We start from the raw sequence: 21,243 nt of genomic DNA on the forward strand, positions 1-21,243 counted from the left end.
TGACGGCCACAACCAGCCCCTGCCCCTGGGAGCACCGTGTCCCTGCCCTGCGGCGGGAGGTGGTCCGAGGAGTTAACTGCGTGCCCCAGGTCCCACCCGAGCTTCAGGATGGGACCCAGGCAGGGCCCTCACCCAGGGCCCCCGTCCCACATCAGTGGGCTCCCACCATGCCCCAAGCACTGTGCTGCCCTTCACCCCAGTTTCACTAAGGAATCACCTTTTTATAGTTCATATTCTGCTAGTATTTTTTAGACACTGTTTGGAAATAGCTGTGTGTGACTCTTCAGGGTAAAGCAGCAGCCAGGGAGAAGGACCAGCTCCCGGCTGGAGATCCCCTAGGGAGGGAAACTGGGTACTTTTTCCAATAAATGCTTTACAGCCTATTTGTCAACTACGTGGAGGTACCAGAAAGAGAATCTAAGAGAGAAAAGGCGAGAGAGAAAGGGGAGGGAGGGAGAGTGAAGAAAGAAGTTGGGGCGGGGAGACGGGAGAGAAACGAAGGAAGGAGCTGCAGAGTGGGGCGGGGGTTAGAGCGCCCTCTGCTGGCGGAGCCTGGCGCCAGCTTTGAGTAGCGGGCGCTCGAAGGTTTCCGAGACGGAATCAAGCAGATCCCAGGTAGGGAATTATATTTCAGAACAAGAAAAAGAGAAAACTGGGAGGAGAGATTAGAAGCTCCTTTCCAGTCTCCAGTTCCATCATAAAACACTTCACCCATCTAGACTCAGTCTATCTATGTGCCAAATGGGGATAATAATTCTGTACAGACTGCCTGCCCTGCCAGGGAAGACAGAACCTCATCACCAGTGCCGCTGCTCTGGCAGGTTTAGGGAATGGAGGCATGATGAGCCCTCCCAGGCGTGTGTGTGTGTGTATGTGTGTGTGTGTGTGTGTAGTCTAGAGAAGCAGTTCATGCCTGCCCACCCCTCATGCCACCAAGCCCCCTCCCCGATACCCACCCTCTTGGGCCCGCCCGCCCCCAGCGCACGTGGCCTACCAGTTGTTGCAGGAGTCTAGCTGAGCCACTGTCCCCGGTGAGTACAGCTGCCCCCGCAGCTGGCAGGGGCACTGGCTGAGGGGCAGGCAGCTGGTGTTGTGCAGGAAGAGGCCGGGGGGGCAGGCACAGCCAGGAGCACAGAAGCCCATGCACTCCACCCCTGGGCCCCGTGCCAGGCACAGCTGAGAGCACGGACCCCCCTCCCGGTGGCACTGCTCAGCTGAGCGGAACACCATGGCTCCGGGGCACCGGGCTGGATGGGAAGACAGAGCCGGTCTCAGCAGGGGCAGGGGATGTGGGTGGGGTGTGTGGCAGAGGGGAACTTGCAGGGGCCCGGACAGCCTACTTGGCAGGACTGAGGAGACCCAGGAAGACCCTTTCCCTCCTCTCACTCCTGCAGCTTACTCTAGTGTACGGAATGTCATCGGTAAAGATTCGTGGCTTTCAGTATGCCATGCCCTTACAAAAAGTAGTCCTCAGGACTACTTTTTGAGATTCTATAAAAGATGCACTCACTGAGTTTTATCTCTCAGAAACTTAAATCCACCAGACTCTTCCTATAACAGACAAGTCCTAAAACCCAGAGGCAACAGCCTCTTTAAGTTCAACAATCAGATGCAGCCCCCATCCCCATACTGTCGACACCCCCTTTAATATGAACAAGTTAGGGTGCTCACTACATAGACACCCCTGAAGATGGAGAAAGAGATTAAGTAAGAGGAAGGGGTAGCAACCGACAAGATAATATTTAACAAAGGTCTATGAATGCTGAAACTTTATATAATCATATATACATTTTTGTTTGCTGTGGTTTTGGAATGGCTGGAAGGAGGTAAATGACATGGTGGAACTGTAGCCTATAGCATCCTTTGGGATTTGTTCTATAGCTGCTTGTTGAATTGCGCCTTGACTCTGTATACACCTTGTATTGCATGATAAGGAAGGGACTGAGACTGTGGAACTGTAATCCACAACAATTTTTGAAATTACCTATATAACTGCTTATTGAGCCGAACAATCAAGAGTTGACACATTTCTGTATGTATGTTATATTTTACAATAATGAAAATGGCTGAAGTTGTGGAACCATGACCCACGACATTCTTTGAAGTTTGCTAACTACTTGTGAAATCGTACTTTGAAAGTTATCGTTATGTAAATATGTTAAAGTTTAAAATAAAAAAACTATGCCATGTGAAGAAAAGACTACTAAATGAATATGATACAGTATTAAAGTTATGAAAATAGGAAAACTTTCAAGAGATTGAAGCACTCAATACAGATGTTTCCCAGAGACTTTCAATAACTAGCTCTTCTATTTCTAATGGATCATTACATAAATTAAAAGAAAAAAAGACTCGTGGCTTTGCTTGGCTTTAATGCAAATGTTCCTGAGGGCAGAATGGGAGAGCACGTCACTGGGCCAGCTGGAGCGCTCAAAGAAGGAAGAGCAAGGAAGGGGACCAGGGGCTTCTAAGGGCTAGTTCTGCTTCCCTACAATTTCTGCCGTGAGTGGGTTCCACCCAGGGGTCAGCGTGGCTTCCTCAGAGAAGCCTGCCTTCCCGCCCCAGAGGAAGAGCACAGAGCCGGACCTCAGGCCCCAGCCCGTGCCTGGAGGAGGGAGCTGAGGTGACACAGGAGAGTCGGGCAGTCTCTCTCAGCACAGGGAATCCCCTGCCCTAAAGCCAGAAGCCAGAGGTGGGCGAAGGTGAGGAAGGGGTCCAGATACATCAGTGGAAGCATGGCGGTGGGGGGGGGGGGGCATGTGTGTGACAAAATCCACAGCCCGCTGGCCTGGACGTGGCCTAGCTGCAGAAAGGGGAGGGAATTTAGTACCTGTGCAGGGCTGCATGTTGCAGTCCCTGGTCTGGCTGTGGGGTCCCCGGCACTCGGGGTCCTCGGGGGTTGAAGCAGAGCAGTTGCGCCCACGTGTCTGGATGCCTCCATCACAGGGGGCCGAGCAAGCGGACCAGGGAGCCCACAGGCCCCAGACACTTGGCACTGTCAGGAAGAGCAGAGGATGGGACGTGGGAGGGTCAGCTGTCGGCCCCCACCCCCATCCAGACCTCTGGGACTGTCCCCAACACTTCTTCAGGCTGGGCCTACCCTGTGATCCTGTGCTGGGCTTCCTGGGGGGATGGAAGCTTAAGGAAAATGGCCAGGTTCACTCCAACCCCTCGCCCCCGCCCATGCCTAGGACAGCAACCACCCCCTCCCCAGTATACAGAACCTGCCCACAGGGTCTCCCTTGCGCCCCACCCCAGCCTGGAGCCACCCTGGGGACAGAGGGAGGCATACCTGGGCACACAGGAGGGCTGCAGGGCTCCTTCTGGGTGGCCTCTCCTGGGCAGGGTGTGTCCCCGGGGCTGGGGCAGAGCCGGGAACGACTGCGCCAGCCTGGGCCTCCGCCGAGCGCAAGGCAGCTCTGGGAGCAGGGGGACCAGGGCGACCAGGGCGTCCAGCCCAGCCCCTCTGGAGGGAGGAAGGAGACAGGGAGACAGGCCTAGTGCCCAGGGTCCTGGTGGGCTTGGGAGGGTTGGGGGGCCTGGAGTCAGAACATCAGGAGACGCAGGGTCAGGTCTGAGATGCTGTGCGGACCAGGGAAGGGCAAGCGCCAACTGGGAGGGCTCCTTTGGGCTTGGAGTGCAGCCTCTTCTTTCCCAGGATGCCGACCGAGGCCCCCTCCTTCCAAGGTGCTTTGGGCCCCAGATCTCAAGGCTCAGAGCAGAGCCTCCGCCAGGCCTGGTCCCCGGCTCTGCTCCCACACCTCTGTCTGTGGGCCCTCGATGTGTCCTTCACCCCATCTTCATGTTTCCCCAGAGGAGCTTCTCCAGACCCTTCTACATACCATCCCTCTTTCAGGCTTCTGAACTGGAACCTTCAGAGGCAACCCAGCAGCAAGCCCTGCCCAGCCACTCCCCAGCAGCCCTTCCGTCCCTCTCCACGGCCACAGCCTGGCCCGGACCCCAGCCACCCATGCCCAGATCCCCACCTCCCCTGCCCCATCCACCTGGCCCCACAGGCCCTGGCCCGCCGGTTCTGCAGAGACCTGCCACTGGCACGGGCACTGGCCGAGGGGTATGCAGGAGGGAACGAGGGTGAATGCCCAGGCTCCTTAATCTGGCCTCTAAGTGCTACTGACGGGCTCCCCCACATCCACCTCCCACACCCTGCTCTGCAGACACCCTGCTGCACCCCAGCCAGCCTGCTCGTGGTTCCCAGGCTCTTTGGTGTTGGGGGAGGAGGCGCCCTCTCCCCCACTGAGGCCCAGTCTATCAAGTCCAGTCCAAGGCCTGACTCGCCAGACCGCCCACCCTGAGGGGCCAGGCAGGGGCCAAGCCCTCTGTCCCTGAAGCAGGGCTTTGCAAGGAGGATGGAGGGCACAGGAAAGGGTGGGCGGGCTCCTGTGTCAGCCCCCTGACCTTACCTGCCCCGCACTCCATGTGGCAGGCCTGCACCTCTTGCCTGTCTCCTTCACACGGTGCACCCCCAGAAGCAGCGGGAGGATTGGAGGGGGACCTGGGAGAGAGGCAGCCTTGGACACCCGCTGTCCTCTTCCCTAGTCCCTCGCACCTGCCTTTGCTGTCCTTCCACCATCCAAGCACTGCCCTGTCCACCTTGGCCCAAGCCCACTGGTTGTGGTTCCCTCCGCCACCTGCCCCGCCCAACTGGCTCTGCTCCCTGCTAAGTCCCGCACAGGGTTTCCCTGCACCCTCCAGTGTCTTCCTCCCAACTCCGTTGCCCTTCTCCTGTGCCACACTTCTCTGCCTTCTCCCGTTTTGCATTCTCCCACCTTCCCTGCTCCCTCTTGCACACCTGAACCTGGCCCTCAATCCAGAGCCACAGGAGTGGTCGCAGGGACCCCAGGAAGTCCAGGCTGACCAGCCGCAGTGCACAGGACATCCCCCTAATTCACAACGCAGAGCCCCCTCCTCACAGATGCTGCAGGGGAGGGAGAAAGTCAGGACTGGGGGAAGCCTTGCCTCACGGTTCCCACCCCAACTCCAGGGCCTCCCAGTTCCCCCCAGGCTGCCTCTGCCCAAGAGGTGCCCCCAGGCGTGTATGCCCTCACCATTGGCTGCAGTTGTCCAGGAGGAAGGGCAGGCCTGGGTGCTTCAGCTCTTCGCCCACGAGGCAGGGGCACTGGGAGAGGGGCAGGCAGCGACTGTCATGGAGAAGGAGCCCAGGGGGACAGCGGCATCCTGGGGGTGTGGGGGAGGATGGCACTGACTCCCAAGTGGAGATGGGAATACAGCAGGGAGGGGAGGCTGGAGACTGAGGGCTGGCGGGCTTGACGGGGGTGAGGGGAGAGATGCCCCCCTCGAGGGCTCTGCCCACAGCACCCTGGCTTGCTAGGTCTGCCTCACCCTCCAGACACTGCCCACTGCAGCTTCCACTGGCCTCCGGATCCAGGCAGGAGGGTGGACACGGGGGCACCAACCCCTTCTGGCACAGCTCAGCGCTCACATGCACGCGGCCCAGCCCGCAGTCTGGTGGGAGATGGGCACCAGGTGGGGTGGGCGCCGAGGGGCCTGGAGACCCACCCCCAACGGTGTCACCCACGTGGGGCCTCCCCCCTTGGCTTCCCTCCTGCCCCCAGCCCAGCTCCCTAACCCCCTTACCTGTACCACCTCTGCATGGCTGCAAGCTGCAGGGTGCCCTCTCTTGGGAGGCCCCAGGGCAGGGGGCACCACCGTTTTTGGGTGGGGGGTCCACACAGCTCCTCCGGCGACTCCGGTAACCACCCCCACAGGAGACACTGCAGGGGCCCCAGGCCTCCCACACGGCCCACGCCCCCGCCACTGTGGGGAAAGGAAGAAAGCAACTGACCAGCTGGCGGCAGAGACTGTACTAAAATGAGGGCAGGGTGGGTGGAGCCAGGGCAGGCCCTCAACTTGTGCAGGGACCAGCAAGGCAGCTTCCGGCAGCGCTCCAGGAAACTCTATAGCTTCCTCCATGTCTCCCAGGAAGCCTCCCATAGGAGGTGAGAACTTGGGGAAAGTCTCCAGGACAAAGGCTCTGGTCCATCAGAAAAGGACTAGGGCCTGTGCGAAACCCGCAGCAGCGCGCCCCCTGGTGGAGGCTGCTCTCCGCGGCAGCAGAATAGAAACAGAAGGACAGAATCCAGGGTTAGGAGGTCAGACGGGGGGACTGAAGGGAATCCCCCGTGGGAAACCCCCCTCTTAAATGCACAGAGAAGGAACGGGGGACTACTTCCCCGGATTCACAGGACAAAAGGGGTACAAGGCTTTCAATGTGCAGCCCGGAGAAAAGCTGCACAGCCAGTTAACATCTGACATACAGTTTCAAACACATCATCTCATTTAATCCTCGTGAGCATCTTCGGAGGCGGGAATTACTGTTATTCCCTGTGTATACACATGAGGAACCTGAGACCAGAACGTGTTAAGGGATGCATCCAGGGCCACTTAGGCTGGAAAGGAGGGACAGGGGCAGGAATGCAGGTTTCCTGACAAGCCCTTTGCTAGCACGAGGCTGTGGCATTAAATGAAGACTGCCCTCCTAGGGTCACAGAAAGGGAGCCTGGACACTGCTGAGGATCTAGAGGGGTACTAATCCCAGGTTTTCCACCCGAGGGGCCTCCAGTCCCCAGTTTCCTCCGGGAGCAAAGGCTTTCCCGAGGAGAGGCTGGGTGCCAAGTTACCTGGGCAGGCCTGCACGAAGCAGGGCTGGCTGCGGACACGGTCGAGTGGGCAGCTGCCCCCAGGCAGGGGAGGCCGCAGCAGCTCCTGGCGCTGGAAGGCTAGGCCCAGCCCACAGCTGCGGCTGCAGCTGCTCCAGCCAGACCAGGGAGCCAGCACGCAGTCCACTGCAGGGGGATGGGACAGGGTTGGAACCCAGGCAGAAGCCGGGCCCTCAGGGTGCCCCCTCCTGTCCCAGTGCCTACCACAGCCGTGCTCATCAGAGCCATCCTGGCAGTCAGGCCTCAGGTCGCAGCGCTGCTCGGCGGGAAGGCACTCCCCGCTGCCGCAGCTCAACTGTCTCGGGGAGCAGGTGGCTCGTGAGGCCAGCCACCCAGGCAAAGCCGTTGTGGGCACCGTGAAGGGCTCGGTGCTCCCTGCCCATGAGGCAAAGGAGAGAAGGGAGTCTTCAAGTTATTCCCGGCTTGATGATAAACTGAGCCCCTTCAACCTCAGGCCAAGAGCAGAGCAGAGCTTGCTGACCAGAGGTCCCAGCTTCCCCTCCTCTACGTGCCTCCACAGCTGGCGCCCAGCACAGGCTTCCCTCCACTTGCGTGTGTGTGAGATCGTGGGTTCTTTTGGTCTACACAGTCTCTCACATAGTCTTTCTACATGTCAGAGGTTAAAGGAGTATCCCAGGAGACATCAGAGCCTCTAGAAGAGTAGTCTATCCCTCTTCCCGAGTGGGATTCCCTGTGGTGCCCCCTCCTTTGATGGGCCAGCCCTTGATTTCTCTTCTCCTGATTGGAAGACTTTATGCCATGGGCTTTGACCACAGGGCTCTACTTAGGATGGATGGATGGATGGGTGGATGGGTGGATGGGTGGATGGATGGGTGAATATCCAGATGGGTGGATGGGTGAATGGATGGATGGATGGGTGAATATCCAGAGGGGTGGATGGGTGAATGGATGGATGGATGGGTGAATGGATGGGTGGATGGGTGAATGGATGGGTGGATGGGTGAATGAATGGATGGATGGCTGAATGGATGGGAATATGGGTAAATGAATGGGTGGATGGCTGAATGGATGGGAATATGGGTGGGTGGATGGATGGGTAGGTGGGTGGGTGAGCCTCTCCAAGGTCTGGCAGGTTTTATAAAACAGGCCAGGATCCAAGGCCTTTCCCGTTCCCCCCTCTTCACAATCCCCCCTCAAACAAACACACATTCCTGGTTGCTTTTACCCACTCTGTATCTCTTCACTTCCAGCCACCTGAAGCCTCTCCCAGGCTATTATGGATTGAGTCATGTCTCCACAAAGACATGTTCAAATCCTAACCTTCAGTCCTGTGGAGAGGAACTCATTTCTGAACAGGATGTTCAAGGACCCTATTAGGTAAGGTAAAGCCAAACTGTATCAGGGCAGACATTAACCCCATATGACTGGAGACCTTACAAGCAGAGGAAACTGGACACAGAGGGAGGCAGATGGCCATGTGATGAGGCTGAGACTGAGTTAGGGACTGCTGGCAAGCCACCATGGGATGCCACAGACTTTGGAGAAAGCACGATGTTGACGACACCTCTATTCTGAACTTGTAGCCCCCAGAACCGTGAGACAACAAATCCTCGTTGTTTAAGCCCAAGCAGATAAGACACAGGCACTTCCCATGGGAGCTACAAATGGGAGCAGGGCCTTCCTGAAACCCAAAGCCCTCCTGTCATTGCCCCCGATATCAGACAATACCCTGTGGACCCCTCCAGGGTCCCGTGCTCACCGCAGTGCCGCTCATCAGAGCCATCCAGACAGTCGTCCTGCCCGTCACACAGCTGCTCCGGCTCCACGCAGCCCAGCACTGCACAGGGCACCTGGCCAGGGCTGCACAGCACGGGCGGGAAGGGCCCGGGGGGGACACTCTGGCCTGTGGGCACCACAAAGCCAGCTGACCGAGGCACCTGGCCTGCCCTCTTCCTTGTCTCCCTCAATCACTCCTCCCAGCATCCCTTAACCTCGCCTCCTCCTAACATCTGATGGGTCCTGACTTCCTGCCTCTCTTGGGATAATGGAAAAATAATGAACTGTGTCAGGAGGCTTGGGGCCAAGGCCTGGTCCTTTACCTATAACTTGACCCTGAGCTGTGTGACCTTGAGCAACGCGACTGAGCTCCCAGGGCCTCTGTTTCTCATGTGTGAAGAGAATGAGTGCTGCCTCCTCACAGGGTAGTTGTTGGGATAGAACAGGCTTTGCAGGTATAAGGCCACAAATCTCACCTGCAGGGGCCACCGGCGTCACGGAGTGCAGTGGCAGCACGGTCACGGCAGCCATTCCTGGTTGTGGGGTCCTGGCCCCAGGCTGGGGTGTTGGGGAGGTGGTCTCCATCTGCACCGACTCCCCAGAACTCGGGTGAGGAGCCCTGGAGGCTGGGGCAGGACTCACTGGCCCCCTCCCTGTGGGTGCAGGAGTCGGGGGTGGGGCCTGCCCGGCTCCTTTCCCATGAGGGGCAGTGGACACAAGCCCGCGAGATGATATGCCAGGTTTCTGGGGGGTACAGGGTAAGGAGGGACACCCCAGCCTGCGCCCCAACTTTCAAGGGGGCTTCAGATCAAAAAGGAAATGGGACTTGGTATTCCATGGAGTACAAAGGGAGTTTTAGTTAAAAGCAAAAAAAAGTTTAGTTTTGATTTAAGATTTGGATTCTACTCTACTGAAGACAATATGGCAGCTTCCAATTTCATATACACTATCATAAGATATTTCGTAAGAAAGAGAATAGAGGTTATTTAAACACAGCAGCAGCAGGAGCAAACACTGCCAGTGACTCAGGGTGAGTCCACTGCTACCACTGTTAACAGAAATTGATTTTGAGTTTCCTGGCAGCTACAATGAAAGGGTCTTTGAAACTCTCATTTTGGGTGAGAGATTTGCTTCAAAGACAGCTTTTTTTCTAAAACCTGACTTTGAATGAGATTATAACTCATCGCGTGGCTCTACGTGTTAAGGTCTGAAGGACAAGTTAGCTGATTTTCACAAAAGACACAAACCCATGGCCCACTCCATCCTCCCTCATTGGCACTCACAGGAAGGGACCCCAGAGCTCATCTGCAAGAGCTCCTCATTTCACAGATGAGGAAACTGAGGCACAGGCAGGTGGTGGACGTACCCAACATCACACAGGGGAGAAAGAACCAGGACTCAGACCCAGCTGCCCTGACCCCTCCATCCCTACCCCAACATGCACACAGGGGTCCTTCCCTTCCTCTTGGCCGCCTCTCCGTGAAGACAAGTCTCCTCGGGGCTAAGATGCAGGTGATGATGAGGTGGTCCCAGGGAGGCTAGTACACGACCAGCCAGGGAGCAGCCTCCTCATCTGATTTAGGGTTACCTTGGTGACCCTCTTCACCCCTGTGACCATTTAGAGACGACTGCTTCCAGCAAACACTCAAGAGAGAGGTGCCTGGTTGTGTGGCTGTGTGAGCAGGGGGTGCGCAGGCTGGGGCCGGATGGCAGTCCTCACCTGCAGGCCTCCCCAGGGCCTCACACCCCGGAATCCAGAAGTGTCCAAGCTGACCAGTGTCTCCTACCCTGACTCCCCTGCTTCTCTCTCAGCCGAGGGGAGGCTGTGGGTCAGGGGACTTAAGGCTCTGAGATGCAACTGCCCCCCTGCGCTGAATGGCAGGCAGGGGCGGGGGGGCTTGAGGAAGAGGCCTGGAGATTGTGCACATACCTGTGGGGGGTCTGGGTGACCCCTGCCTGGGATGCCAGCGTTCCATCTCTGCCAGACCCTGCAGAGGGAGAAGGCTCAGCCCTCCAGCCACCCCCCAGCCCAGAGGGAAGCTCCCCACACATGCCTCTGTTCATGGTTCAGCCACTCTTTCCCATCAAGGATGCAGCACAGGCCTTCTTTGTGCTCAAGGTACCCTGCTCCCCTTCTCCTTCCCCCCATATTCCCTTCTTTCTCTCCCCCAAGCCAGGGCAGCACTGAGGAGTGGAGCCCACCTCTTCCACAGGTCAGGTGAGCTAACACCTCTGGGCTCCGCACCCACAGGTGCTGACCCACCAGCCCCAGGGAGCTTGGGGCCCTGTCCTCACTGTCCCCCCAGGGTGAATGCACTTCAGCTTTTGCCTCCCCAACTCCCTGCCCTCCTTCCCCAATGCACACATGCACACACACACACACATGCACACACACATGCGCACACACACATGCACACACATGCGCACACACATACATGCACACACACGCACGCATATACACGTGTGCCCGAGCCCTGTATTCATTCCCCCCCTCTGGGCTCTTCACCAGGCTGTTCCCAGTGGGAAATGCCCCGACCCCTCTTCTCCACTTTACGGACATTCTTTGAGCCTACTCCTCCGTCATCCAGTCCCCTCTGGGGACTCCAGGCCACAGTGCTCTTCTCGGCTCTGAGCACCTGATATGTCAGATCTGCCCCTGGGGACACAACCTCACTGCCTGGGGCTGAGGCCTCTCCCGTCTCCCAAACCCCTTCAGGCAGGCACTCTGCCTGTGCTTCTCAGCTCCTCCATTCATCTCCCGGGCCCCCGGCCCCACCCTAGCACCAGCTAGCCTGAGAAGGTTCTCAGGCCCCAGGGAACACAAATGGATGAAATGCTGACTGCATGCGTGAGGAGGAGGAGGAAGACTGAAGGGGGCTGCAGCTGTGCTGGTGCAGCCATGAGACCCCCTCATCCACCCTTCACAGCTCACTCCACACCTCACAGCTTCTCACTCACCTCCCTGGGCTGGGAGACCAGCTGTCTGTGCTGGGTGGAGGCGAGGGCCAGGGTCCTGGCTGTGGAATGGACCCTGGGAAGAAAAATAACCAAGGGGCTTCAGTGGCTCTCCCACCTTCAGAACCCACTCCCCATTCACTCCCGCCCAGGCGGGTCAGTGTTCTCTGAGCTGGGTCCTGGGGGCTTGTGCTGGGGCTGGGGCCTCCAGGGAAGGCACTGGTCACTAAGGCTAGACAGAGGGATGGACTGAACAGTGGTTCTCAAACTTCCGCGAGCCTCTGAATCCCTGGAGGGATTGTTAAAAGTTTCTGACTCAGCAGGTCCAGGGCGGGGCCTGAGATTGTGCATTTCTGACAAGTTCCAGGTGTGGCTGCTGCGGGCCTGAGGACCACACTTTGAGGGCCACTGAACGGTGGACTCTGTGACACAGAATCCTAGGATTCCATGGTGGGAAAAGGCTCTCAAGGCACCCAGGGCACCTCCCCACCATGCAAGCTCCACGTGCACCTGAGGGGGCGAAGGCAGTGCGGGGCTCCTCCCACGGGGCTCCCCTCCAGAGGCTAAGCCACAGGGTGCGAGCCGGGCAGCCGTGCCACCCTTACCTGCCAGCCCCGGTGGGCAGAGGCATGCAGCCCTCTTCATCCGAGCCGTCCTCGCAGTCGTTGACGCCATCACAGGAGGCCCCCCTCGGGGCACACTCGCCGCTGGCACAGCGGGGCCCAACCCCCGGGCACGGAGTTGCCGTCAGCGGGGACACTGCAGGGGACATCACTGAAGACTCCCTGCCTGTCCGCTCTCTTCCCACCCCCCGCGCCTCCCTCCAGCCCAGCCCAGCCGGTACCTGGCCCGCAGCCCAGCAGCTCCACCCGCAGGAAGATGCTGTGGTGGAAGCCCCGGGGCTGGACCCGCACGTGCTGCGCCTGCACCATCTGATCGAAGGGCCTCACCGCGGGGGTCGAGTCGTCCCAGTTCCCAGGGAAAAGCTGCCGGCACAGGGCCGCCTGCTCACTGGGCTGCACCCCACTCTTTGAGTCCCAAGTTCTACCTATTGCTCAGGTTGCCACCATGACCCTGGCCAGAGTGCTCTCCCCACCTCTCCGCCCAGCCAAGTTCCCCAACCTTCAGGGCCCTTGAGGCAGTCGCCATCTGGGTCACCCTAGGCTGTGGGGTCACTCTGGGCTGAAGAGGCTCCTCCCCCAAGTAGTGCCCGAGGACAGAGGCCACGTGTTGATCACTGCTGCGTCCCTGGGGCCTGGCCCTTAGCAGGTGCGCCTTCAATATTTAGGAGTGACACATGGGGCTTCCTGAGGCTGGTCTCCACACTGCCAGCAGGGGCTGGGGCTGGGCCCTGGGCTTCTCTCCACACAGAGGCCCTTGATGAACTTGCTATCACCCCATCCTCTCTCCCCCCGCTGGCTGCTAGAGCTTCCCACAGACTGCCCTGCATCTGAGCGATGCCCCCACTTGACAGTGGTCTCCATAGCCTTCATTCCACAGGGCACAGTCCCTGCTACCACCGGGGGTTCAGTAGGCATCTAACGTGGGGAACGGCCCTCTTGGGAGACTGATGGCCTGGAAGGCTCTTGGGGACAAAGACTGTGGGATCCACAAAAGGGCCTGGTGGGTCGCTAGCCCCAGGGCCTCATGCCAGCTGGTACCTCAGGCGGGGGCAGGATGCCAGGCAGGACTTCACGATAGTCATGCCAGTGTAGACTGTCGCTGCTGAACTGGAGTGAGAAACTGGTGACGTAGGCACCTGAGGAGCCAGCGCCCTGCACGATGATGCCTGGGAAGGAGCCCGGGCAAGGGCAGGGGTCAGGGCTGAAGAAGCAAGCCCCTGCCCCCTGCCCACCACTGTTGCCCCCTCCTCCAGCCCTCACCCCAACCCCACACTGACCGGTGAGGTTCCTGGGCTGCAGCAGGTCCAGCTGCAGGTAGGGGGGGCGGGAATGCAGCTCAGCATAAGCCTCTTCCCCAGGGCTCCAGCCCTGAGGGTCAGGCCCCTCGATGGGGGGTCCCAAGAGGGCAGCCCAAGCGGGGTGCTCCAGCTGCTGGGACGATGCATGCAGGCTCCCTCTGGGGAGTTCTGCCAGGCCCAGGGGTGAATAGCAGGGGTCTGGGTGCAAAAGAGAGAGAGGGGCTGGAGTGTGGGGAGGACAGAGTGGGGTAGAAGCCTGCCTGGGGCACAAAAGGAGCCACAAAAGGAGCTGGGGGGTTGGAAGGCCCCAAACAGTGGACCTTAGTCCAGGACAGAGGAATGAGTCAGTGAGGGCAGGCTCAGGGAAGGCAACTTAAGATAGGGGATGACTTCCATGTCCTTAGGCTAGCCACCTTCCCAGCGAAAAATGAAGGATGTATCCCAGCTCTCCTGCTTCCCCTCCCAGGCTGGGCAACCCCTGGGCACTCTCCCCCTGCCCCACGGCACATGGCCCTCACCTCCCAGCGGAGGCAGATGGTAGGTGACCAGAGGGGGTCCGATCTGGGGACTGGGGGCTGAAGCGGAGGCAGGGGTGGCCATGGGATGGACTGTCTGGTTCTCTCCTGTGTGGGGAGACTCAGGGGTCAGGAGGAAGAGACCACAAGATGGGCTCATCTCCCCACCTCTTGGAGCACCTTCTCTCCCACGACTTCCCAGGAGACCTGGGAACAACCCCTGACCTGGGAGAGGCCCCTCCTCCCTTGCTGTGAGTTGGGGGTTTTCACTTTCATTGAATATTTGCAGAATATTAGAACAAAACCACCAGTCTGGAAACACCCCCGGGCCAGGACTGAGCAGGTGCAATTCCTGATCCAGGGCTGTTGTCAATAATTGGGCACCTTTTGAGCATTAAAAAATGACAGCCTCTGGATGGAAGTTGCTCCATGGGCACAATTTAGAGAAGGGAATACAGGCTGGGCTCTACTTGCCCCCTCAGCCAGCTGTTTTGTGCTCGGGACATTCTGAACAACTTCTGCCACCCCCTAGACCCACTCACCAGGCAGAGCACAGTGGCAACACGATTCTCCCATTCCCTCCACTAGGTCCCAGCCCTGGGGGGACACAGGAGTCAGGCTGGATAGGCTGAGCGACCACCTGCTGTCCCTCGGGTTTATGCCATCAGCCTCCCCCACCTCGGCCTCCAAACACCGCCCCCTTCCCAGGCTCTGCCCACCCCCCCATTCTCCCTGGCACCCTCACCTGGGGGCAGCTGCCCAGCGGGCAGTAGGGGGAGCAGTGCACCGTGTGGTTGTGCAGACACTGGCACACCTGGCAGGGGCCCCCGCGCCACCGTTCCCCTTCGCGGTGGGCCTGGCCCTGCTGCTCACACTCCTTGCATGGCTCTGTCTGGCACCTGGGAAGCAGGTGGTGGGGAAGGGGGCCCTGGCCTGGTGGAAAATCCTGGGCAAACTGGGACATTTGGTCATCCTGTAGTCCCACCCCCACCTCCACACTTGAGAAAGTTCAACTGACCCCAAAGTGGGCACGGGAGCAATTTGTACAAACATTCCCGGCTGTTCGAGCCAACCCCAGAGGGGACTGGGCAGGTGGACACTGCTCCATCCTCCAAGTCTCGCCACAGGGACACCCAGAGGACAGGGGCACAAACCAGAGGGACCATACCTGCCCCAGGATTTGCCAATAGGGGCATTCGTGGGCTCCCCCTGCCCTCCTTTTGGGCCAAGAGGGTATAAAACTGAAAAAAGGAAGAGGTCAGGGATCCCCAAAGATGGGCTGGGAGTACTAGGGTTAGATTGGTAGGGGCACTAGGGTGAGGAGCTCCTAATTTGGGGTCATGGGTGCATGTGAAAGCACCTAGCTTTGTAAGGGGCTCACAGGAAGCTTCAAAAATGGGAACAGGGGGTGAGTTCTTTGGGCAGGGATGGGGGTCTGGGGTCCAGGCCCCAGAAGGCTCCTGGGGGTAGGAGCAGAGTACCTTCGGGCCTTGCGGTAGATGCCCCTACACTGGTGACCTTGGCTGGAAGGGCTGGGGTTGTTGGGGCTCCGGAAGGACCACTGAATGCTCTGGCTCCCGCAGGGGCCCAGGCACTCAGCCCAAGGGGACCAAGATGACCAGCTGCAGTTCACTGAGGGAAGCCACGAGTCAGGGGGTGGGGGTCTTCAGGGTGGGAGATCCCCAGAGTTAGGAGTGATGGGCCCAGTAGTGGCGTGCCCAGCGGGGTGCTCTGGGGTAAGGGTGGGGGAGTGGGGCAAGGGACCACAAGGGAAGGGCCAAGGGCAGGGGCCTCACCAGCGCAGTCTGGGTTGGGCCGGCAGCGCCGGGGCTGCCCATCTTGGCAGATACAGAGCCGGCAGTTGGCCTTGACGCGTTGCCCCGGCCAGTAGCGGGCACCATCCACCAGGCAGGGGCACTGCCAGGGCTGCACGCACTGCCCCTTGCTGCCCAGCACCCGCCCTTCTGGGCACCAGCAGCCTAGGGAAGGCCCAGGGTGAGGCGTCCAGCCCAGAGAGCTCTGCCTCCACAGTACTCCCTGGGCCCAGAGCCCCCTTACCTGGGCTGCAGGGCTGGTCAGGTGGGCACATGGCCTGACCAGAGATGTCATCGCAGGTGAGAGGGCAGGGGGCACAGGGCCGGAACACCAGCTCCCCGGAGCAGGTGGCATTGGGGCAGCCATCCTGGAGGCAAGGCTCTACGAGGAAGTGGGAACCGGAGGTCTGGCTGGGGGTGGGGTCCACAGCAGAGGACACTCAAGAAGAGCAGCCCCCCCACCGCCATGCATGCCCTCTTCCCTGCCTTTCCCCTCCACGGGTGCTCACTGGTCTGGCGGGTGCTGTGAGGGTCCCCAGGAAGCATGGCACAGCTCCGGCCCCCATTCTGAGGTGGGTGGCACTGCCGTTGCCGTGACCTGGTGCCCCCACATGGCTCAGAGCATGGCGACCAGGGAGACCAGGAGGTCCATTCACCATCCACTGTGAGGAGGAGGTGCAGGGCAGGCCAGGGGAGCACAGTGAGGGAGGGCCCCCTAACCCATCCTCTCCCCTCCTCTCTCCGGTCCCCGCCCACCCCACTGCCCCCTCCCCGGTGCCCTAGCCCTCTCACCTGGGCAGGCCACAGTGAAGCAGGCCTGAGACTGGCGCTCAGGGCCCGGGCAGTGCTGCAGCACCGGGAGCCCAGCCGAGGAGCAGCGGCGGTTCCGGTCCTGCACCCCAGGCCCGCACGTCTGGCTGCATGGCCCCCACGGGCTCCAAGAACCCCAGGACCCACAACCCTGCTCTTCTGGGGAGGGCCCTGTCCCCCCTGCCAATTCACAGTCAGGTTGACCATCACACACCTGGGGAGGGGAGTGGGGTCAGGGCTCCTTCTGCACAGGGAGGCACAAGGGCTCTGCCCACTCCACCAGCCATTCCCGACCCTTACCAGCTGGAAACTGATGCAGGCACCATCAGGGCACGAGTATTCTGGGCATGGAAGCCCAGTCCTATTGGGGCCTCCTGGAGCTGGCATCCCCTCTGGAGAGGAAGAGGAGAGAAAAGACAGTCACGCAGGGAGTGAGAGGCATGAGTTCTGCCGCAGGGCAGACACCCCCAGAGGTCATCTCCTGGGCCCACTCCTGACTCGGACTCCATCAGCAGCACAGTGTCCATACCACAGCCCAGCTCATCTTCGCCCTCAGGGCAGTCTGGGATCCCATCGCAGAGGCGGTCAGGGTTCAGGCACAGTCGGGGAGCTGGACCACAGGGAAAGAGGCCGGGGCACGGGGGCAGCTGGGTGGAGCCTGCGACCACAGTACAAGTGTCCTGCTGTGCTCCTTGGCCCCTCAGCGGCAGAAGGGCTGGCAGGGGGAAAACAAAGGCCCTGGAGGGGAGGGGCAAGTGGGAGGTAGAGCCCTGGCTGGGACATGCATCTGGCCCAAAGAAGCCTTTGGGTGGGGTTCAAGAGGCACAGGCAGGCCTGTGGGGAGTAGTTGGGGCCAAGGGGCAGGGGGAGAGGGCATAAATGAACAGGAAGGGGAACCACCTAGGTCTGGGTGGAGAGGAGCTGCCCCTGCCCACCCTCTGGTTCCCTCTTGTCCAAATGTGAGCAAAGGAGAGCCAAAAGCCCACTTCCTCTCTCCCTTCGGCTTGGGTGGGACAATTAAAGTTTTCAAAGGGAATGTCATTAAAAACATCAAAGCAGCATAAAACTAGCTCAGACTGACACTCCCAGACCCAAGTCACTCTGGCTCGCTGATGTCCCCTGGGGAGAGAAGTGTTTGGGGGCAGGTGTGGCCCAGCCTCCTTGGGGAGTCCTTTGGGCTCCATCGGCCGGGTGGGCGAAGGAGGCTCTCACCGCAGGCGTCGGGGCCCTCGTCCGAGCCGTCGGGGCACTGCGGCACGCCGTCGCACAGCTGTCCCAGGGGCACGCAGCGCGGGCCGCGGGCGCAGGGCGCGTGGTGCAGCGCGCAGGGCCGGCCGCAGTCGCGCTCGTCGCTGCCGTCGGCGCAGTCCTCCTCGTCGTCGCAGCGCCAGCCCCGCGGGGTGCACTCGCCGCTGCCGCAGCGAAATTCGAACGGGCCGCAGGACGGCCCTGCGGCGGGCACCGGCTCTAGACCCTCCACCGCGGGCTAACAGGGCCTCCGCCTGGCGGCTCTCACTTTTCCACCTACGCAGCCACCTCCCCTCTCCGCGCCAGGCCCTTCCTGCGCCTGATCTGAACTCTCACGGCCTTCCCGCCACCTCCTTACCCTCCCCGAGTCCAATCGCTCCTGCGCTTTGTTGCGCTATTGATTTCCCAAACGCTGTTCCCTCCTCCAAGAATTTCCATGAGACTCCCCATGACTTAGAGGAGGAACTTTAAGTAAGAGTTTGGACTTGCCTTTCAATCCTCTTCAAGCACCCTCCACTCCCCCTACACCCTAAACCTCCGTGTCCTGGAGCAGCTGTCCCCACCACGCCCCTCTGAGATGCTCTGGCCCTGCGCCTCTCCCCCAGCTCTCCAGCCTCGGGCCTCCAGGAGGGAGCGTTCTCACCACACTCCCTCCGGGTACTCACCAGGGCTGACACTGGCCCCAGGAGATGGCACGGTCCCCAGGGAGCCAGTGGAGGGGCCAGGCAAGGTGCCAGCAGGGGGAGTGGGCAGAGAGGGGAAGGGACAGTGCCCAGGCCCCTCGTCTGCACCATCTGGGCAGTCCCAGACTCCATCACACAGCTGGACGACATCCACGCAGGTGTCATCCACGCAGGACACCTCCCCAGGGGCACAGTTCACCTGCCCTGCAGCCAGGGAAAAGAGGAGCTGGTCCCTGGGGCCTTGCCACTTCTCCTCATTGTTTGGGGTGCCCCCCCTCCCATTTACACACTCAAGGGTGCCAACCTCTGGCAGAGCAGTGGGAACAGGGACTGGCAGAGGAAGGGAGGCAGGCAGGGGGAGGACTCTGAGGGGATGGTCCTGGTGGACCGGAGTCCAGAGCAGGGGCCACACACCCAGGCAGGACTCTTCATCAGCGGCGTCCGGACAGTCAGGACGGCCATCGCAGAGCAGGGCCGGGGGCAGGCAGTGCCCATCAGCACAGGTCAGCAATCCCTGGGGGCAAGGGCAGCCCTGCTCATCTGTGCCATCTTCACAGTCATTCTGCCCGTCACAGCGCAGACTCAAGGGCAGACAGTGGCCGGGGCTGCAAGAGATCTGCCCCTCCCCACAGCCTGGGGTGGCACAGCCTGGCCCGGGGCAAGCAAGAGGCTCAGGACGCTGAAAAAGGATCCCCTGGATAGACCAGAACACAGCTACCCACCTCCCACCCCCACCAGTCCTCCCTCCTGGCATTGGGGGCAGCAGTTTAGATGAGCCACCCTAGGCACACATGTTTCAGCTGCACGTACAAAGGCAGACCCTGTCACCCAATCATTGCCACACTCAGGTGAAAACACTCACCCTCCTCATCTGAGCCATCGCCACAGTCGTCCTGGTTGTCACAAAGCCACTCGTGGGGCACACAGTGCCCACTCTCCTGGCATGGGACCTCTCCCTCTGCACAGCCAGGCACCAGCTCCTCACAGCGGGCACCATCAGCCCCACAATGCCACTGGCTTTCCTGGCACGTGCTGAGAACACAGTGTCCAGTGAACAGCCACAGTGCTTCACTTGGCCAGCCCAGGGGGCACAGGGCTTTCCCTGAGGACTCTCCCCCAACCCACCTCCCACCTACCAGTTCCCACAATCCTTCTGCAACACAGCTCCCAGTGGGAAGAAGCTGCCCTCCCACTCACAGGGGCAGGAAGTGGGCTCCACGCAGGCTCCTCCTGAGACCACAGAGGACAGGGCTCAGAGCCAAAAGGGTACAGTGGCCTCTGGCACCAGCCCTGTCATCTGTGACCTTGCAACCCTTCCCCAGTCCCAGCGGCCCCCTCCCCTCTGCCCATTCTGACTACACACCGTGCAGCAGGGTCCCCTCGGGGCAGAAGCAGCCCTCCACGCAGGCAACAGCCTGGCAGTGCCACCCGGGCTCAGGACCATGGTCTCGGCAGGTGGGGGGACACGTGGGACCACAGGCCTCATACAGCTGGCCCCCTTCACACTGGAGGGCTGGGTGGAGGGGAGAGAGGTGCGAGGGCATCAGGCTGCATGAGCCCGCACAAGGTAAGGTCATGGTGATAGGGGTTGGAGGGCAAGGGGTGCCTGGTGTAGACTTGCTGAAACCCTTCCAGGGCACTTTGCAACAAGTAGTGGCAATTTTTGCATATTTTGTTCATCTAGAAAAATGTCCACCACTTTTTCTTTTTTTGTCAATTCTTTGGGATTTTCTACATAAAGAATCATATCATAAGCACTCAATAAATATCTGCTGTTGGATGAATAAATGGCTGGCTAGCGGGGTGGGGGCACATCTTTAAAAGAGCAAAGCACTTGGCAGAACTGGGCGTTGGGGACTGAAAGCAGGGCATACTCACGGCAGAGCTCCTGGCTGCGCCAGCGCAGATAATGCCCATGCCGGGCACACTCGTCTGCATAGGTGGCAATGGCTGAGCAGAGACACTCACAGTCACCCCCAGAATCACAGCTGTGGGAGGGAGGGCTTAGCTCCAGAACCGGCCCCCCTCCACCTCACACCCTCTCCCACCCCCATCCTGGGCGCTGCCCCTTCTCACCCGCAGGCGTCATACACACACCACTCGTAGTGCCGCTGGGGGGGCACGTCTGCATGGCACGGGGCAAAGAGCAGCTGCAGCAGCACCCCACAGCGAGCCCGAGCCCAGCCTGCCCGATGGCCATTCACCTGCAGGGCACAGCTGTCTCCAGCACCCGCGGGCCAGCTGTACACTCTCCCTACCCCGCAGTCTCTGCAACCCCCTCTGGCTTCTGCAGCTCCCTGTCCCAGCCTCACACCCCTCTTGTACCCACACCCCCCATGCTGCTGGCTTGGACCCAGTCCCCAGTCTCTCACGGAGCAGGGGTGGGGCAGGTCTCCTGGCTCAGGGCAGAGGGGACGGAGGCGCCAGGAATGGGCAGCCAGCTCAGCGGTGGGCTCCAGGACTCCCTGGCGGTTCCTCAGGTCATTACTGGCATCTCCATCAAAGTCTCCACACAGTCCAGACACACGGCCGCGGAACTGGGGGGACAGCTGCACGAGCACCCGGGTGCCTGGGGCAGAGAGGGCGGCAGGGCGGCAGCCTTGTGGAGAGCGGACCCCGCCGGCCGTGATGGGCAGGGGCAGGGGCAGGGAAGAGACCAGGTGCCCGTTCCCTCTGCCTCTTATACCCACTGCTCAGGTACTGCCAGCCAATAGGAGGTGCTGGTTCCCTCTTTTTTTTGGGGGGGGGGGCAGGGCATCACTGTTGGTGATAGATGAAGAGACCTATGGTTAGGGAGATGGAGGTGAGACATGGGAGCCTACTTTCTTAACTAAAACCAGGTTGGGGTGGGGCAGGGAAATT

At 60.2% G+C, this 21,243-nt stretch overlaps 1 protein-coding gene across 1 annotated transcript in view; it reads right to left on the reverse strand.

The window, feature by feature from the left end:
- LOC119533928 (SCO-spondin-like) overlaps positions 1-21,243 on the reverse strand; it is a 60,753-nt gene that overhangs the window by 24,675 nt on the left and 14,835 nt on the right. The window contains exons 25-61 of the mRNA XM_037835866.1: positions 20,754-20,950; positions 20,458-20,585; positions 20,260-20,369; positions 19,745-19,894; positions 19,518-19,611; positions 19,244-19,413; positions 18,796-19,029; positions 18,364-18,585; positions 17,663-17,899; positions 16,980-17,165; positions 16,751-16,842; positions 16,433-16,664; positions 16,150-16,302; positions 15,885-16,022; positions 15,623-15,805; positions 15,308-15,458; positions 14,572-14,725; positions 14,369-14,423; positions 13,830-13,934; positions 13,291-13,509; positions 13,052-13,179; positions 12,235-12,376; positions 11,996-12,149; positions 11,394-11,466; positions 10,366-10,423; positions 8,912-9,088; positions 8,419-8,562; positions 6,903-7,073; positions 6,660-6,824; positions 5,617-5,796; positions 5,362-5,484; positions 5,067-5,196; positions 4,811-4,936; positions 4,422-4,513; positions 3,293-3,466; positions 2,831-2,995; positions 995-1,247 (exon numbers count right to left, since the gene is read on the reverse strand). Coding sequence (XP_037691794.1) covers positions 995-1,247; positions 2,831-2,995; positions 3,293-3,466; positions 4,422-4,513; positions 4,811-4,936; positions 5,067-5,196; positions 5,362-5,484; positions 5,617-5,796; positions 6,660-6,824; positions 6,903-7,073; positions 8,419-8,562; positions 8,912-9,088; positions 10,366-10,423; positions 11,394-11,466; positions 11,996-12,149; positions 12,235-12,376; positions 13,052-13,179; positions 13,291-13,509; positions 13,830-13,934; positions 14,369-14,423; positions 14,572-14,725; positions 15,308-15,458; positions 15,623-15,805; positions 15,885-16,022; positions 16,150-16,302; positions 16,433-16,664; positions 16,751-16,842; positions 16,980-17,165; positions 17,663-17,899; positions 18,364-18,585; positions 18,796-19,029; positions 19,244-19,413; positions 19,518-19,611; positions 19,745-19,894; positions 20,260-20,369; positions 20,458-20,585; positions 20,754-20,950 — 5,665 coding nt within the window. The remainder of the gene's footprint in view (positions 1-994; positions 1,248-2,830; positions 2,996-3,292; positions 3,467-4,421; positions 4,514-4,810; positions 4,937-5,066; positions 5,197-5,361; positions 5,485-5,616; positions 5,797-6,659; positions 6,825-6,902; positions 7,074-8,418; positions 8,563-8,911; positions 9,089-10,365; positions 10,424-11,393; positions 11,467-11,995; positions 12,150-12,234; positions 12,377-13,051; positions 13,180-13,290; positions 13,510-13,829; positions 13,935-14,368; positions 14,424-14,571; positions 14,726-15,307; positions 15,459-15,622; positions 15,806-15,884; positions 16,023-16,149; positions 16,303-16,432; positions 16,665-16,750; positions 16,843-16,979; positions 17,166-17,662; positions 17,900-18,363; positions 18,586-18,795; positions 19,030-19,243; positions 19,414-19,517; positions 19,612-19,744; positions 19,895-20,259; positions 20,370-20,457; positions 20,586-20,753; positions 20,951-21,243) is intronic.

Source organism: Choloepus didactylus, chromosome 5 (assembly GCF_015220235.1).
Source record: "Choloepus didactylus isolate mChoDid1 chromosome 5, mChoDid1.pri, whole genome shotgun sequence".
NCBI classification, from domain to species: Eukaryota; Metazoa; Chordata; class Mammalia; order Pilosa; family Megalonychidae; genus Choloepus; species Choloepus didactylus.